General features: G+C 34.2%; 1 protein-coding gene across 5 annotated transcripts in view; it reads left to right on the forward strand.

Moving 5' to 3' along the window:
* The window catches only part of LOC106143108 (GTPase-activating protein skywalker), a 75,766-nt gene that overhangs the window by 42,769 nt on the left and 13,757 nt on the right, over positions 1 to 19,240 (forward strand). For all 5 annotated transcript variants that reach the window (XM_060952127.1, XM_013345092.2, XM_013345093.2 and 2 more), the window contains exon 5: positions 11,874 to 11,998. In XM_060952127.1, coding sequence (XP_060808110.1) covers positions 11,874 to 11,998 — 125 coding nt within the window. The remainder of the gene's footprint in view (positions 1 to 11,873; positions 11,999 to 19,240) is intronic.

Here is a 19,240-nt window from a genome sequence, read left to right on the forward strand (position 1 = left end):
TGATGTATGTATGGAAACATACATATAGTCATGTCTATATCCCTTGCGGGGTTGACAGAGCCAGCACTCTTAAAAAGACTAAAAGGCCAAGGTTCAGCTGTATGGCTTGATGATGGAATTGAGATTCAAATAGTGACTGGTTGCTAGCCCATCAACAAGAGAAATCCCAAGTCTATAAGCCTATCCCTGAATTGTCTTTTACGTCGACCATGGGAAAGATATAGAGTGGTCCTATTCTACATAAAGTGCCGCGAACCACACGGCACCTAACTTTGCTTATTAAAGAGAACAATTTTTTTTTTAACTCTTCTAATGTCCAAAAAGTGTCAAGCAGGATAGTATCCCTTGCTTTAACAACTCTGAAATCTGTCTATCGATGTCTTTACTGATGGTGTAACCATATATGATATACTAGCGACATCACATTTAGGTATACATATAAACCTTCCTCTTGATTTAAAAAAAAAAACTGCATAAAATCCGTCGTGTAGTTTTAAAGATCTTAGCATACATTCAATGAGACAGACGTTGAAAGAGACTTCGTTTTGTACTATGTAGTGATAAATGAACGAGAACACTGATATTATAAAGCGAATTAAAACATTCATTAATTCATTCACACGTTACAAATGTGAAGGAAGTCGCCATTTTGTACTGGTTGCTGCTAACGATCTGATTATCCGGTAAATGTTGTATGACGGCTGACGGCGTGAACCAACTCCATTTAACATTTAGTCATAGCGTTTGTAACTATTTGTATCCGGGCCTCCTTAAGCTTTAAGACATTAAATGAAACTGACCATGGAATTTTATGAAAATTGGCTATGTCTACCCCGTAAAGGATAAAGCGTAGCAAGGCACGCGTGACGCAATAACACACTTTAAAACTAAATAAAAGTACTAAATTCTATAAAAATAAAATAATACTTAAACTGCTTACGTAGAAATCAATAATTGCTTAGGAACACAACCACAAAACAGTCTTATTAATCAAGCTTTGAATACTCACCGAATATACGAATAATACCAATTAATATTCAAATATTCGAACCAGAATATTATTAGAATTATTCGAATGTGCGAATATTCAACCAAACCTTTTTATCAAATACGTGACAAATTTCGATACGATTCACTTTAATTAAAAAAACATAAAAATAAAAAGAAATATATATAAAATCTTAAATAATTGACATTTATATGAAAAAATGTTTTTTTTTCTACTCTGTCTGAAACTAACTGATTAATAATTTCGGTAACTAATTCACCTAAACTAGTTAATATGCGGGTTGCAACGCATGGATCGTTAACTATGCGTTGATTCTATACATTGCATAGTAAATTGAGTGCCTGGTTAATTTGCGTCAGATTCAGACTCCCAAAATGGCGGACTGTTTTATTGTTTGATATTACTGAGTATCATTCATTCATTAATGTAATCACGTTTATATCCCTTGCGGGGTAGACAGAGCCAGACTTGAAAGACTGACAGGCCACGTTCAGCTGTGAGGCTTAATGATAGAATTGAGATTCAAATAGTGACATATTACTGAGTTGTTGAATGCAATATTTAATGTTTGGTTAATCTAGATAATCAACATTTTCTGCAGCCAGGGCTGAGATACCGAAATACAATCGCTTTCCCGTTTCACGTCATAATAAAAAGCGAAACAGCGATAGTTTTTCGCGCGATAAAAATCATGTCGTCGCGCCTGCCATATTACGGGGCCTAACTAGGGTTGTAAAATTACGTAATTTTATCGAAATCATCGGTAAAATACGCGTATTTTACGGTAATTTATATATATTACGGTAAAATTACCGAGTGACTTAAGACGCGATTTTTTTTTACCTCCAAGCTTACGACATTTAGAATTTAATTTGTTTAATTCACCGCGCGCATAAATTTGCAAAATCATTATGCGAACTACAAATATACCTACTAACAATCCTGTTTAAATGGATATGTTCAATTTTGACACCGTATACGAAGAATCAGACGCAGAAGATGTAACAGCAGATCCACTTAGATTTTAGGTTTTTTATTTATTTTATGATTGAATACTAAAAGAATAGATAATATAAATAAGAATAAATTAATGAAGACGTAAAATCAAACGCAGACAATAAAATGTTTTATTGTGAAAATAATAATTTATTTATATTAAAAAAATATTTTTTTAACTGAATAAAGAAAAGATATATATAAAGATATATATAAATAATATATATATATAATATATAATAATATATATATATATAAATAAATATATATATAGAAAAGATATATATAAAGAATAAAAATAGGATTTTGTTTTTATAATAAATCAAATTATCGAATTAATCATTCTCACATTTGACATTTTTTATTATTTTCAATTAAAAATGATCATATCTCCGTAAAATTTCATTCAAATCTATAAATCTGTAACAGAGTAAACAAGTAACCTACACACAAATATATACAATTCTGTATTTTAAAGTTTTGCCAACGTAAGTTTAAAACAATTTTTACCAAAATTCACCGTATTTTACCGAAAAATACCAAAAATTACGTCATGTATCGTTTTTTACCGAATTTTACCAGGGTAAAATTACCGATTTACATCCCTAGGCCTAACTTCATTCCTTTCGTAGGAAAAAGGGTCTTAGGAAATCGATTCCTTTTCGCGTAGCGGGAATGTAAATCTTGGAAATAAGTACCTATGTGTTTTAACATAATATTGAGCAACCAACAAAATGTCATAAGTAAATTAAAAGAGTGAAAAAATTTAAAAATAGGATTTTGTTTTCTCAAGTGGTGTGTTTTCACAAAAACAGAACAATATAATAGTTTATTTTTTGTTTAACATAGAAAATAGTGATTAAATCGTAAACATTACATACAGGAAACATGTATTAATAACCGGTCATTAGTGATAATGCTTGATTGTTATATCAACGTATTGAAGGAAAATATTCATGTAAAATGTTAGGCGTCCATTTTACTGTTTAATGATGCAGTTATTTAAGACTACTTGTATTTTAATTCCAAACTAACAAACCCAATTTAATATGTTCATTGATGATAATTGGCAGCCTCTGTGGCACAGCGGTAGTGACACTGGAGGTCCCGGGTTCGAATCCCGGCCAGGGCTTGATGAGAAACGAACTTTCTCTGATAATCCTTGGATTTTTATCTATGTATCTAAGGATTTATAAAATACGAGTATAGTATCGTTGCGTATCTCGTACCACAAGTCTCGAACTTATTTTGAGGCCAACTCGATCTGTGCAATCTGTCCCCATATAAATATATTTATAATTAATGTTCATATCATATTATTATGGACTAAGGAATAGGCTTATATACTTGGGATTCCTGTTTTAGGCGATGGGCTTACTAGCCCAGCCTGTCACTATTTGAATCTTAAAAATCGTTAAGCTAAATCGTGGCCTTTCAGTCTTTTGATGACTGTCAACTCTGTCTACCCCGCAGGGGACATAGACGTGATTATATGTTTTGTTATCATATCATTAACACATAGAAAAAAATAGTTTTGACTGAACTAACATACATGTATACATAAAGTACTAACTTACTTACGTAGCTCTTTTACAGGCGCACTCAGAGAGGATTTTCGGAAATTCCCTTGCTAACGAATTATGACGGGATTTTTTTGTTGTACTCGGTCTGAGTGTTGGGTGTTCTCTAGTAGTCTCTCTCTATGTTTAATTGATAGCTTGAGTACATATCTGCCCTATCTGGTAAAATATTTACGGCGCCGTAAAAAGGTAAATGTCCGCGAAACGGTGCCGTGCATCGATACATTATTAATACGTTCACGTGTACAATTCTAGGAAGGAAATATATTTTTTTTAGAAAAAGATATAGCTGAAATTTTTTCTTCGTAAAATAGTGATAGGCCGTTACTTTGCCCGCGTAAAACAAAAATTGCGCTTTTATTGCTAATCAAACTAAAAAATAGAAAATAAAAATTAATGACAAAGGAATTCAGTAGTAGCAAGTCGAACAATCAGTTATAGTCAGTTGTAGTAGTAATTACCTCGGATTAAAATTATAACAAAATTAAATTTATAAACAAAACAATTTAAATCAGAGTAAAAAGCGTGGGGTGCCTGATGTAGTAAATATTAAAATCATTCTATTAGCATATATTTATGACAAGAGAGTTATGAAAATGAAGTAAAATGCACCCCACGTGTGCAAAGTTCCAAGTTGATCAGACGTTTAGAAATCAGTGAAAATTAAGCTCAAAGATTCCGTTACATACATACATACATACATACATACATACATACATACATACATCCCAAGCTAATAAAAGCGTAGTAAAAATCCTCTCTTTGTGCATCCCTTGACCGTATAAGGAACATGCTTATTTCCAAATCCTTCAGCTGTTTGCGATGTGCGTTAATTTGTAAGTCAATCAGTCACTAAATATGATATTTATATATATTATGTAGGTCAAGGTAATGGTATTTGAGTTGAATGAAATACATATGAATGAATATGGTGCATTTTTAATAGGTACTGTAGCTAGGATGCTTTAATTCATAATGAAAACTACATACGTACATATAATCACGTCTATATCGCTTGCGGGATTCTGTCATTAAACCAAACAATAAGTGAACGTGACCTTTCAGTCCTTTCAAGACTATTGTCTCCATCTACCCCGCAAGGATATAAACGCGAATGAAAGTATATGTATGTAAAGTATGAAAATTAACGGGTAATTAATTATCTATTGATAATGAAGACAAATCCGCGGAACTGTTGATATCATGTCGGTCAAACGGCGGCCTACATGTGTCGGTCTAGTTGACAGCTTCCCCTCATCGTAAGCAATGTTCCATGAAATGTTTAGAAGACGATGCGTAGACGCAGTCGCGTTCATCATATCACCGTTGCAGTATATTTTTCATCACCTCAGTAGCGAACAACTTTTTCAGTGAGATAAGTTGGTCTAGCAATGTCCTTTTCTGGGCAAATACATACATACATATAGTCTCACGTCTATATTCCTTGTGGGACTAGGGTGCTAGACAGAGCCAACAGTCTTGATAAAACTGATGGGCCACATTCAACTGTTTTGGCTTAATGATAGAATTGAGATTAAAAAAGTGACAGGTTGATGTCCAATCGTCTCAAAAAAAAATCAAAAGTTTCCCTTAGTCGCCTTTTACGACTTCCACGGGAAAGAGTGGTCCTATTCTTTTTTGTTTAGGTGCCGGGAGCCACACGGCACAAATATTTCCCCTTTTGCCCGAATTCCCGAATTTTGCTATCCGCTCTGAGACTTGTCAATGTAATCCCGCCACCTCATTTGGGACTTTTCCCAATTCCTTATTCGTATAAAATTTCCCGATATATGACATCGCTACAGAGCCGTTGGCAACAGTACTCAATATGGAATACCTACTAAAATTATTAAGAGAAACGTCTGTGAATACATAACACTCCTTTTTTGTACAGTCGTGTAAGAACACGTCGTGTTTACCTGTTACGTCGTTTCATAGGTCATTTAGCGCCATGGTTAAAGATCAATGGCCTTGTTATTCGCGATTCAGTTTTCCTTCACCTTTCAGGTCATCCGAGTAACAATTGCGAAAGGGTTTTGTCTTATTTATTAATACTGATAGGCTTATAAACTTGAGACTCTTCTTTTAGGCGACGGGCTAGCAACCTGTCACTTTTTAATTCTATTAGTAAGCTGAATGTGACCTATCAGTATTTTCAAGACTGTTAGCACTGTCTACCCCGCAAGGGATATAGACGTGATTATATGTATGTATGTATGATAACACTTTAAAGTCAAGATTATAAACAATGAGAGAAAATATCGTTAAAAAACTTTAACCTGACGTACGCCCTTCTGAATCGTGCTTCTAGGCGGAGTTGAACCCCTTCCGAGGACTCTTAACCTGAACAAAGAGTTGCATGTCATATGAGATGATTGATCTTGGCTATAAGATTATGCTGTTGGTTGAACACAAACTCATTTTAAATGCTAATCCCTGTACTGAAGCTAGTATCGGTGGAAAATTTTGTTTACTTCAACTGTACACAAAAGAAACGACATTTAAAAATTGTAAAACCAAAACATATGATTTGGGAATATTTTCCTCAACATTAACTTGTAATGGTAATTGCGGCCCAGTTGTGGTATCAGTTGGTTTATTTACAATTATTACGTACGTTTTCCAATTAAAGAAACATGAATCGCGAGATGAGTTCTTGACATGATTCCGAAATTGTCCATTAAAATTAATATTGATAGCAACCCGATCGACATACGTCCAAATTGTCTCAGACTATAAAAGGCAAGAATATTTTCGAATAATTCTCCTCGTTATTTGCACAAAAATAATGTTGACATGGAAGTATAACCTACATATGTAAGGCAATAGTGACTTGCATTTGCTCGGACTGATGTCTGCGCCGCAATTTCTTTAATGTATTAAAACACAAGCCGTGTCTAAGTCCTTTCAATTTTTTTGATCGCGGTCATATGCAGCCTTCGAAGCAGAAAATAATTGGGACAATATAGAAAACCGTAAAACATACATACATACATATAATCACGTCTATATCCCTTGCGGGGTAGACAGAGCCAACAGTCTTGAAAAGACTGATTGGCCACGTTCAGCTGTTTGGCTTTATGATGGAATTGAGATTCAAATAGTGACAGGTTGCTAGCCCATCGCCTAAAAGAATAATCCCAAGTTTATAAGCCTATCCCTTAGTCGCCTTTTACGATATCCATGGGAACGAGACGGAGTGGACCTATTCTTTTTTTTATTGGTGCCGGGAACCACACGGCAACGAAACCGACGAATAACTAAATACTTGTACTGGTAGCTTGCTCATAACATTGATTGATCAAGTCCATATTCGAATATGAAATGTAATTCTGTTCTCTCCATTATAAGATATTCGTAATCGAGGCGAGGCCAAGTTATAAATGTCCAGCTGTTTTATTGTACAGAATAAGTCTAGTTTTATATCTTCTCATCTGTCTTTCATTGCAATCATCTTTGTTAATTTAGACGCCTGTCGGACTTTACCTAGCACGTGTTAAGTGTCTGATTAACCTGCACTATGTAGGTATTCTTAATTATTTATTCCTTTTCCTTCCTAAACGCGTTATGAACCATAGCTTTATTATTCATGAGATATATTTTTTAGGTGCGCACCTATATCTTGTAGGTTAGGTTTAAAGACATTTTTACAAAATCTTTTAGAAATGGAAACGAACTTTAATTATCGTGACCCAATGTGAATATAATCTTTTCATGATGAAAAGAAAAGTATAGTATAGTATATACTATTTCATTCTCAGTCAAATTTCGCTAAATGTTCAGTCGAAAGGACTCATCTCAAGAAAGGGTTTACTTTAAGCAAGTCATATCCTATTCAACACCTGCCTGTATAAAAACGAACTCTATTGATTATATTTATGTATGCCGTGTGGTTTCCGTGAAAGTTTTTAATGATAAATTCATGTCTTGGCGACAAAACAAAGTCCCGAAAAGTAGAAATTTTGTTGGTCTAGAAATGAGACGTTGAGATGACGGCTATAACGAGAGATATTAATGAAGTTATAAATTTTCTTGACACTATAAATGTCGTTTATAATAAAGTTTTCATCAGCCATACTAAACTCGTAGAAAATTGAAATGCCAAGAAAGTAAAGCTGTTGTTACATAAAGTTTTCATCGCGGGTGAACGCCCTGGGACCAAGGCAAACGTTCGCTCTGAACTCTTCAGTTATTCATGAAGGGACTTATCGAGTCCACTTTGAGAATGCCTAAGTGAAAAGTCAATGAAATTGTGCTGTACAAATTGTATCTTGTGCAAGAAATAGTGTTTTATTAATTTTGTTTAAGAAAAAGTATAAGTAAAATTCTCTAAAAACGCTCGAGTCGAAATTAATGAGATGATGAGATCTACTGTTCATGTAATAAAATTTCAGTGCAATGAAGATATAACAAGTAAACAAACACTAATCTTAGCTTTTATTTCATTTTTGTTATGAGGTGATTTGTCTTTTAGTCTCAGAGACAGCTCATCTGTACCATATCTACGTCTGTACCATGATTTTATTCTCTAATCTACAATCTCTAAATCTATTTATGTTACAGATTTGGCACACGAGCTGTGCTGGTATAATTACGTTCTTAATTGTGTCGTTTGACAAACGGCGGCTCATAACTATTATTTACTCATATTGTTTTTTAGCAATACAAAATGGGTGTGTCTACTACGTAGTGAGGTGCCAAAAGAGAAATGTCAACTCGAATTATTTTTAATAATTTTCATCCGCAGCTTCGCCCGCTCCAATTTAGCGCTGTTTGTAGGCAGGTTTAGGTTTTTTTTTTTAGGCAGATTACAGGTTATTCGCAGATCCCACGAGAACTTCAGTTTTTACTGGAACAAAAAAGGTACCCATGTCTTTTTCCAGACTCTTTAATGTATCGACGCCAAATTTCAAGAAGTTAACGCGTGAAGATGTGACAAACTTACTTACTTTCGCATTTATAATATGAGTTGGGATGGGATTTGAATCAGAACTGCCAAGGTCAGTCTCATATTATGTTTCGCGCTACGTGCAATTTGAATAAGTACTTTGAAAAACACCTTTTGTATTAGCCCTTCTTGGTGCAAACCCATTGAAATCTTTTCAGTTCCGGGCCTTTGTACAACGATCAAAATAAAAAGAGAATAAAAGTTAAGCCAGTGAAGGCTTAACTTTTGTTTTTTTTCTCTAATAAACAGTCACTCCGGGATTTTGTTATTGATTTACAAAAATCCTGCTTTAGAAGAAATTTGTATGTAAAATTGTACATAAAATCCGTTTATTTCATACAATATTTAGTGGAGTCCGGGGAGTGTTCCGACTGCTCTGTCACATCGTGAGGAAACATGCATAATCAGGACTTCAAACTGCATATATATCCATTATCCTATATGGGTTTGTGATATATATGTTCAAAGAAGTTTGAAATGTTATACAAACTCTTTCTTGTTATGTTCTTGTTTATCTGTGGTGCGGCGTCCCATGCGCGCGCATCTTCAAAATACATGTCATTCGTGTCCAAGCTATCCTGATGTTTTATTGCATGATTATTTATAAATATCTATAAATATATCAGTTTGATTCCCGACTGACCCATCCAATCCAGAATTGTGGTCATAATATCTCAGGTCCCGAGATTTTACGCCAGGAGCATTTAAAGATCACAGATTAACATTGGTTCTGTGCCATCATTATTTTTAGTAACGATTTATGAAACAAGGTGCTCAGAACCTCTCTCATTAAATAAGTTCCCCTTTTTTGCGCGTTATGCTGTCAATTCTAATTTAAGTTTCACAACTGCTTCAAAGTTCGCCAGGGATTCGTGGAAATGTATGAAACTCGGAATCGTTCTGTGGAAACCGCAATTAAAAATTATTTTAGAACTTTATGCATTTGAAAGGGGAATTACCAGCAATCTAGCCAATTGCTTAATTCTTTAAAAGTTAAGAGAAATATTTATTCATTTACGAACACATAACTAAAGTCTTCGTTCGGCCACGAGGGTAATTTTTCCGACCGATTGAAAAAAAAAAGTAGTTCTTAAGTCTACTCTGTTTATTTTAATAAATATTAATCTTAGGTAGATTGGCTAAGTCAAAATTATTTCTATTACAGTTTAAATAGTTCAAAGAAACCAATTACCATTTCCAGACATTAGCGCCTACTTTTTCTTGAAACTGGTTTTTCTGAGTAGACAGCCTCCCGCCGCGCCCGAATCACTTAGCGATTGCCCCCGGCGTCCTCAGGGATTGATGCTATTATGCGACAGGATATTGCTATGAAAGAAAGGGAATTGGTTTAGATCTAATGTTATTTGTGTGGGTCAAAAGGACGTTATTTATTCTTAATTATTGTTCTGTTATAGCCAAATTGATGTATGATTGACTACCGAACGGCTCCGAAGAAGAAATCTGTAAACTTCTTCCACCTAGACATCCTGGTTATCTTGACCTCTCTGAAATTTGATCCAGGATTGGGTAAGTCAGGTATTTACACGAAGCGACTCCCATGCATCGGATCTCCGCAACTTTTGCATGAGAACCTAATACAATGATAGATCAAGATTACCAGTTACCTGAGTGTGCAGGTTTCCTCTCGATATTTTCTCCCCGTAAGAGCATCGGTTAGCACTTAAACTAATGTACATATCATGTCTGAGGTTGGATTTGAACCTGTTAATCTATGAACTTCGTATGACTTAAACGGAAAACCGGGTACTTACAAAAATAGACTCACTACGCAGGGCTTTAATCGGCATGGTTCGAGCAGGATGCCTGAATTAACATTGATTTATCCGTGAGCTCCCAATCAAAGTGGGGAGTGTCACAGGATGCAACGAGATTGACTCAGTGTCTTGTTGTTTGAGTTATTTCCTACCATAAATTGTTAATATGTAGGTCCTACGTTCTACATCATATAGTGCTTGGGCGATTTGACGTACTGTGGTTACCTTTTCAATTTTGAAGTCCACGAAAACTCACGTAAGTCGCTCCTTTGCATAGAACTTTGAATGATTCGTCGACAAAAAGTAGGATTCCAATCTGTCTACGTTTGGTTCGCAGATGAAGTTCTGCACTGAAATGTAAGAAAATATCAATTATTGGTTAACCCTGTTCTAACAGTAACGGCGGTTTCCATCCCACTGTCCAGGTTAATTGGACCGGGGTTTTTTCTCTTTGTTTTTTTCAACATGGCCGCCCGTCTGTAACAGATGGAATTTCAAATGAACGGACATTTTCATTCTGACGCTGAGACGAGGTAAAAGGTCGGTGAATTTTCAGAAGAATATTAAGATGTGCTGGTTAAAAGCTTTTAAAAACCGATAATTAATGAATTATTAAACGTTAATTTATTTATTTATACTTTGCGCCAAAAATAATGTACAATAGATAGTCTACTGCCATAAGCCATTCTATACCAGTCGAACCTTTAGACCTTGCTTTCTTTTTATAATTTCTACAGAACAGCATCATAAATAAAATAATTAACAGCATGTATATAGTACCTATAGAGAGGCTTAAAAGCTTAAACAACGCTCTTATTACCATAATATAAACCATTGTCAAAACTGAACAAAGACTTTGGCGGTGAATAATTTTAATTAGGGTCACCTTTGTTCTACTCGCGTTATTGTGAACCTCCTATTTACCGTGCAAAAATAAAGTGTATACAGCAACCCTTTTTGGGAAAAAAGTGTTAACGCAAACCTATTTTGGGAAACTTAAACCCATAGTTGCACGGTCCCAAACACCATTTGTCCTATATACCTTGTCGTCTTGTTCTTTTACGAAATACACAGAAATTGAGCGTCTATTCTATTTTGCCAGAATAGGTGCATTAGAAGTTCTCGAGTGTGACTTTGTCGTATCTGACTACGGTGTCACAAGTTTTTTGTATATTTTAATAGAACTTGTTTTCAGCGCCGGCATCCTCGGATTTTGTCTTTATCTTAGTTAATTTTCATCACTTAGGCCAAACTCCTCAATGAGGTCACTTCATTGGAGCATACGAAAGTGTTGTTGTTATAAAAACTATATACGTATGATTTTGAAATAAAATTTTGCAAAGTCACAATGCAATCTTATCTGAACAATCGGGTCCTGCACAATGGTTATGTGGTACTAAAATAAATTGTATTATAAACACATATTTAATAGTAGGTTTATAATTCTTTAAAATCTCAATTATCCTTAAAGCTACCATAGTCAACTTACTACAATAATCTTCCCAGCTTGTAGATGCAACCTATGATCGTTACCTAAAATTTTAACCATAGACCATCTTTCACAGAGGAGGAGTGCTACCATTGCATGGCTAGCCTCGTCGCCTCCAAGGAGAAGATGTTCATCACACAGACCAAACTCCTCAACGAGGTCACATGGAAGACTGTCATGCAGATCGCCAAGAAACATGCCGTAAGTCTGTTCTGCTATAAGTTCATCATCATCTTCTTCCTGGCGTCCTGACTTCTCTAAAGAGGAGTCAGGGGTTAGCACATGATCGCAATGTTACGAATCATAAGTCTTAGACCACGATTCTGACTTGAGTAAGTTAGGTATTTACACGAAGTGATCTCTGCAACAATAAGGGAACTTACATAGAACATGTTAAATGGTTACACAATAACATAGATTGATATCTGAATGTGCACATTTTTTCACGATTTTTCCCTCACCGTATCAGCGGTGGTAAGCAGTCAAACTAAGAGTCATTGATACATGGCCGAAGTAGGCGCCTACTTGTACCTGTGCTTTTCTGCTTTTCTGGTATGAAAATCATATTGATTGATAATGTTGATTTTATAAGGTTTTTGACATTTATAATTCGGTGCATTTAGAGCAAACTTTAATGCAAGCCGAAGTTATATTTGGACTGTTATCTTATCACGATACGAACACTATTTTTAAGTATTTGTCGACTAACTGGTATCAGTTAGAGCGTTGTGAAATGCGTTATATTATATGCATACCTACTTAGAACTTTATAAAATAAAAGCGACCCGCCCCGGCTTCGCACCGGTAGGGTAGTATTAGCTATAAACCTTCCTCAGAAAAACGGCTTTTAAACATTTTAAACAGGGACAAAATCCGTCCTCAACTTTCCGAAATTAGCGCATACACATAGACAGGGCAAATAGGGGGAGTTTATAATATCAATCATTATACATAGATTATAAGTGGCGTGTGGTTCCCAGCACTTTAATATTAGACCACCTCATCACTTCTCGATGGATGTTTTTAAAGGCGACTAAGGGAATAGAAAAATTTATCAAACACTGCTTTAACCATAGGAACCTTGCTTTCATGTCATAAAATTGTATGTCAGCAAGAAGGTAATTCTGATAGAAGAGAAGAGAATTTATATCTACTACTATTTGTGTATTAATCATCATTTGACTAAACTATCACAAAAGCAATTGGCCAGGTAATGACTGGCACTAAAACTCAGCCTGCCTATTATAGCACAACCGATATTTATGCACGGGTTGTAATTACGGTATGTAACAATAAAAACGCAAATCACGTACAGTTTTGTGCGATTTACTACATATTTAGTTTCATTCATGTTTTTTTTTATATGTATAACTGATAGACTTCTCCTTTCTTATAAAATCATAAGATAAAGTAATAATACAGTCGAATTTGATAATAATTCATTGACTAATAATTTGGTTAAAGTGGAAAAGTACGAACCTGGCGATAATAAAACTAGTTTATTTTTTTTATAGTAGACATTCGTTGGCAATATGATTTATATGATAAAGTCTCCCGTTAGATAAATCATTTTTCAATGTCCAATTTTATAGGTTTCATACGCAATAAAACATATTCTGATCATGCTATTTTCAGGGCTATGCTTTCCCATCAGAATTTATTTTTGTTTCAATCTAAACATCGTGTGGAAACGCGTAGTCTCGTAAACTTTTTTTTTCCAAAATAAATTTGTGTACTGTACAGTGTATACGCCATATAATTGTTTCTTCTGTAGTTAAGAAACTATTAATAGGACTCACGCCAAAAATGTATGAATGGAAATTCCCCTAAAACGCAACAATTGTAGGTGCAACATATGTAACACGTTCCACACTTTCGGATAAAAAAACGAAATGAAATACGAGTATATCTGCAAGTAATTTTAATCTAAATTAATGTATTCTAATCAGTTTAAACTAAAATGGTTAAACGTTTAAAAAATACTACATCGCACATCCGAAACAATAAACAACGATTTTCACTGACATGTGGCATTTTATAAGATTTTTTTTTAGAAATTTACGACAACGATGTCAAAATTCAATCAGAGTCAGAGCTATTGTTTTAATTTTAACTTTAATCAAAAGTATATTACAGTACCTACCTTATTCAATATTTTTTATTGAGATTTGCCGAAAACCCTTTTTCAACGGATCCTTTAGCTAGTTTTGTAAAAATTAAATCAATTCTATTATAGCGAAAATTTCCATAGTTATTCCTTTACAAAAACTTTCATTTATTTGTCAACTTAGTGTACATTGGTCTTAAAGCGACTCCATACAGGAATGGCATACAGGCGGCGCCGAATGTATAACAGTATTTTTACTTAAATTAACTCACATACATACATACATACACGTCTTTATCCTTTGCGGGGTAGACAGAGCCAACAGTCTTCAAAATACTAATAGGCAAAGGTCAGTTGTTTGGCTTGACGATACAATTGAGATTCAAATAGTGAATTGCTAGCCCATCGTCCAAAAGAAGAATCTATAGTCCAAAATTAAATTATCTTAAATAAATAAATATCCGGCAGCATTTAACACTTTTCCTCGATGAAATTCTGTTATGTGAAAACTTGTTTCTATTGTTTACTATGAACTCCTCAGGATCAATAATTTTACATCACGTGCCATAACATTAAGTGCGCGTTCGTTAGTACAGGAAACACGATAACACTTTAGCTTTGTCACGCAACGTCTTATATAAATTCAATGGGTTCCTCTTATGTGTATGAATGAATGAATGAATAAATAAAATAATATATAAGAAAGAAGATTATTTTTATGCTGCTTTTATTTTCATTGTATTTAAAAGTGAAACATGGATCGTTAAATTTCTGTGTCCCATTATCTCATTATATGTTGCCAAAGTTGTTTTTTTTTTAGCTCAATGTGGTAACAACTTTTAATAGGATCGTAAACATTTTATAACCACTTTCTTGTGTCCTCTTAGATGCTATTATTTCGACAGCCATTTTGTTACTGACTCACCGTTCGATAAATCTATTTTTTATTACATTGTCATGAGAAAAGATGAAATTCGCGGAGTTAACTACATTTATAAGAATGTTTACTTATCAGTTTAATGTATAGTGTATGTATATGTATATATGTAATAGTACTTCAATGAATTTATCTTTCTGACATAAGTCTTGGTTGGTTTAAGATATGGTTTTGCATGATCCACAACCTTACAAGTGAACTTAGGTAAGGGTCATTCATGGCAACACTGAGCAACAGATGTAGGTAGCAAGTATAGTTTAAAAAAAGGTTGAATTGAGAGCCTCCTCCGTTTTTGAAGTCTGTTAATTAATGGAAAGATAAATTTGAATGAGGTATTTTAAATCATTTTGTTAATTATAGTTACAATACAATTTCAATTTTAGATCAAAATACTACATATAATACTAGTGTGGAAGTATAGATGTCAGTGCCCTCAGTACAATCTCGGGCGATAAATATATCGAGCAAATAAATCGAGAATCGAATTAATTACAAGATAATAGGCTCACGTGTCATATGTCACACGAGACTGCGGACAATGAAGCTACATTAAAATGTTTGTGGTCACTGATAAGATAAATGGAACACGCGGGGTCTTAAAACCTACAGAAGTTACTCATCAGAAATCGGAATAATCGATTTTTTGTAATGCTACTAAATTTAGGTTTTGGACACATTTTCTTCAGCCTGACACATGTAGAACAACAAAAATTTCTTTTTCTAAGACTTCGTCAATCAAATATTTGATGTAGACCCCCTTCAACTCCCTTCATTGTGTTTTGCGACATTTTTGATATCATCCTTCCTTCCCATTTGTGGTTTTCGGCTGGATGGCTTCTGGTTCCATGATCTCCAGTCTACTTCTACTTGAGTTTCGTTTTCTCAATTCGTTGGTCACTCGGTACATGAAACTGATACGTAGGTATTTTTTCCTTATGACTTTTTCAGTGGTAAACTGGGTTGTCTGCTCTATATATCAGAATTTGCAGAATACCCTGAACATTAATTTGTCATCACATCATTATTCAATCATTGATAGTTTTCTCTTTCAACAACTAAATGGTCTACTAAAATTTTTGGAAAATTTATTAATTGTATTATTAAATTGAAACTAACAATAGGTTAGTCAATGTTATCGTGCTCATCAAAGGTCAGAGTTTTTACGGGCGTAACAAAATAAGCCTTTTGGTAGTGCGATGACAATAACAGAGCCATAAATATGGGACACTCGTAAAACTAACGAATGTCTAAAAGTGTTAGGGGCATAAAAAATGACGTTGCTGTCGGAGTAATAAACATATGGATTAAACACGCGATCAAATAAATAGAACTGTCTATTCTTCTTTGGTATCATGCTTCTCTCGAAAGAGAAATTAAATTATGATTTTAGTATATACTTAGAACTTAAAGTCGGACAAATCTACGATTTTACATACGGTATGGTCAGATATACTGACAATAAGTAGGACCTTCCACGTAAGCGAAGTTCTGTCAAGCTAGCGAAAGCTAGTGAATTTCAGCATTTAAAGCTTGAGTCTTTCTCCTAACGTTTTGTAGTACAACTTAACCATTACCCAATATGAGTAAGCGATGCGGAGGTGAGACGGGAGTCGCTTCGTGTAAAAATCTGACTTACCCCATTCAGGATCATTGCCAAATCGTGCACCTCACCTCCTCTTCTTCAGATAGGGGAGGATGTAACCGGTACTAACGCCAACAGGAAGAAGAAATCTTGAATTACAAAATCATTCGCAATAATCATTTTTTTTGACATTAAAGAATAGGTCTGCGGTAAGTCGGGGCAATAACTCGTATCGTCTGACCATGGTGTATTCTGTGCTATTACTAAATAATTAACTACCACGGGGTTAACGACTCGTTAGAAATCAATGATTCTTGCCCTTTGTTTGGTGCAAGGGTTGGTGTTCGATAATGTAGGGGAGAGCGGGGCTGGTACTAACAAATTTTGCATTATGGTTTATATTTTCAATAGTAATTAACATTTTTGATTTATTTTTTGTTTATAACATGCTTTGTTTATCTGGCTATGATATTAGTAACAAAAACTATCAGCTAGATAAGTACTTTTAGAAACAGACTAATCAAAACCAAAAAAGTCGTTTGTTAAGACATACCCCGTAACTGGGGCAAATATTAACAGAGCTGGGGTAAGTATTAACGTAAGGGGCAATAATTAACACAGACTATAATTCTATTAAAATACATAAATAAAATCTCTTTTTATTAATAAAAATGTTTTATTGTACTTAAGATTAAATAAATCAGTACTTTTTATGATAGGAACTGAAAGAATATAGTATATTGTTTTAAATCTACACTAATTAACAATCATTCTCACAGTCTGATGATTTTTAAGCCTATATAATATTGACACACACACTTTAAACTTGATGTATAAAAATTAAATAAACTTTTTAGTGTTAACAGTCTTATAGAGTCCTAATAAGGTAAATTAAATAATATCTTCTTCAACAGCAACAACATAATCTTCTCAATTAATTATAAGTACTTATCATTAGTCTATATACTTTCTATTTTTTCCAGAACTTCTTTAGCTGCTAACTCAAATACTTCTTGAGATGTAGACCCCCTTGTGCTCTTCCTTTTAGTTTCTCATTCTACAAAAAAATACTATTGTAAAAAAACACTTAGTTAATACTATATGTATACCTACATACGGGGTAAGTATTAACATGTTAATACTTAATACTTAACATGTTAATACTTACCCCACTCAATTTGTTAATTTTAGCCCCAAGGCTACTTTTTTTACTTAACCAATTACAGCAAATAATCTAGTCAAAATAATTACAAACAAATAATATAGTTTTACTGTCAATAAATTACAGTTTGATTAAGTATAAACTTTAAATCAATTTAGGGAATAAATAAGTCTTAAATCAATTTATTGCAACACAAGAAAAGTTCGCTTACCTGTCAATCCGAGGTCACTATACACAACTATTACACGCGATGGCCGGCCGGCAACTGACAAGTCAGGACACATTCGGCTAAGTATATAGTATTTCTAAACCGAGTCTCATATTTTTAACACTTCACGTTTGGCAGGAATAAGCTTGTTAATTCTTACCCCTGTTAATACCAGCCCCGCTCTCCCCTACGTAAATACCCCTTTATTGATGTTTTTCAAGCTCCATTGCATCATACTTTTGCAATAGAGCTTTAAAACCTTCCATTAATGCATTTACGTACTATTGCGTAAGAAAAGTGGCTTGCAAATGCATTTTTTAAGTATAAACAATCACCTTCAACTTTTTGCATAAAACAGAATCTTTTTAATAACACACATATAACAAATTTACCCCATACAGGGTAGTAAGACACGATCTGGGAAAGACTCAAAGGCCACGTTCAGCAGAAAACGGATAGCGTAATAATAGAATTGAGACCTTTTTTATATATCACAGACAAAGTATATTTGATAAAAAATGTTGTTTGTCTATGTTCTGTGCTTTAAACTCTCGGGATTTTAATTATATGCCTCGTGCTCCATTTATGACCACCTTGACCAAGAATGGCAAGTCAAACTTCCGTGTCCAAGCTTGGATCATGAATATTACTTTTCTGTGTATGAAAATTTCCTCGCGATGTTTTCTCTCGGCGTAAAAGCATCAATGGAAGCGTGAATAAAGGTGAATAACAATGATTGATATAACAAAATCCTCTACATGACAGTGTAGTCTCAATGTACAAGTGAACACATATAATAATAGGCTTGGCAGATAAATGTGAACAATGTACATAATTCGGGATAAGCTTTCGTAAATTACGAGTATAATCTCTTCTCATCATTGCGTGTTAAATGCGGCCTTTTAGAAACAACGGCTTTATGTGACAACATTTAATTATAGAAACACTCGTGTATCTCGTCTTTATTCGACTTTGGTTAATCTGCAAAAGCAAAGTTTTTTGCTTTTCATCACGAGCTGGCCTGGAGTCAAACTCGGTAACTTTAATTCAGAGGTAGGGACAACAGACCGAACAGACTGTCAAGAATTGGGATTCATATTTACATACATACATACATATAATCACAATACGTCTTTATCACTTGCGGAGTAGGCAGAGCCAACAGTCTTACAAAGGCTGAAAGAAACAGATTCAGCTATATGGATAAACGATTGAATTGAGTTTATATCACATAGTTTTTTTCTATTCAATAAAATAAAAGAAAAATGCCTTTTACAATGCGTATGGGCACATTAGGTTCACTTTCCTATGGGAGCGAATACCGGCAAATAGTAGAGTTATTAGTAATTTTGCAATAATGATACTAACCATATGATTGTGGTCGCAGGCATTCGACATCATAATTTATTCACGTGTTGTGGCATACGATAGCGAGACTAGTATATAT

This window comes from Amyelois transitella, chromosome 2 (genome assembly GCF_032362555.1).
Source record: "Amyelois transitella isolate CPQ chromosome 2, ilAmyTran1.1, whole genome shotgun sequence".
NCBI lineage: Eukaryota > Metazoa > Arthropoda > Insecta > Lepidoptera > Pyralidae > Amyelois > Amyelois transitella.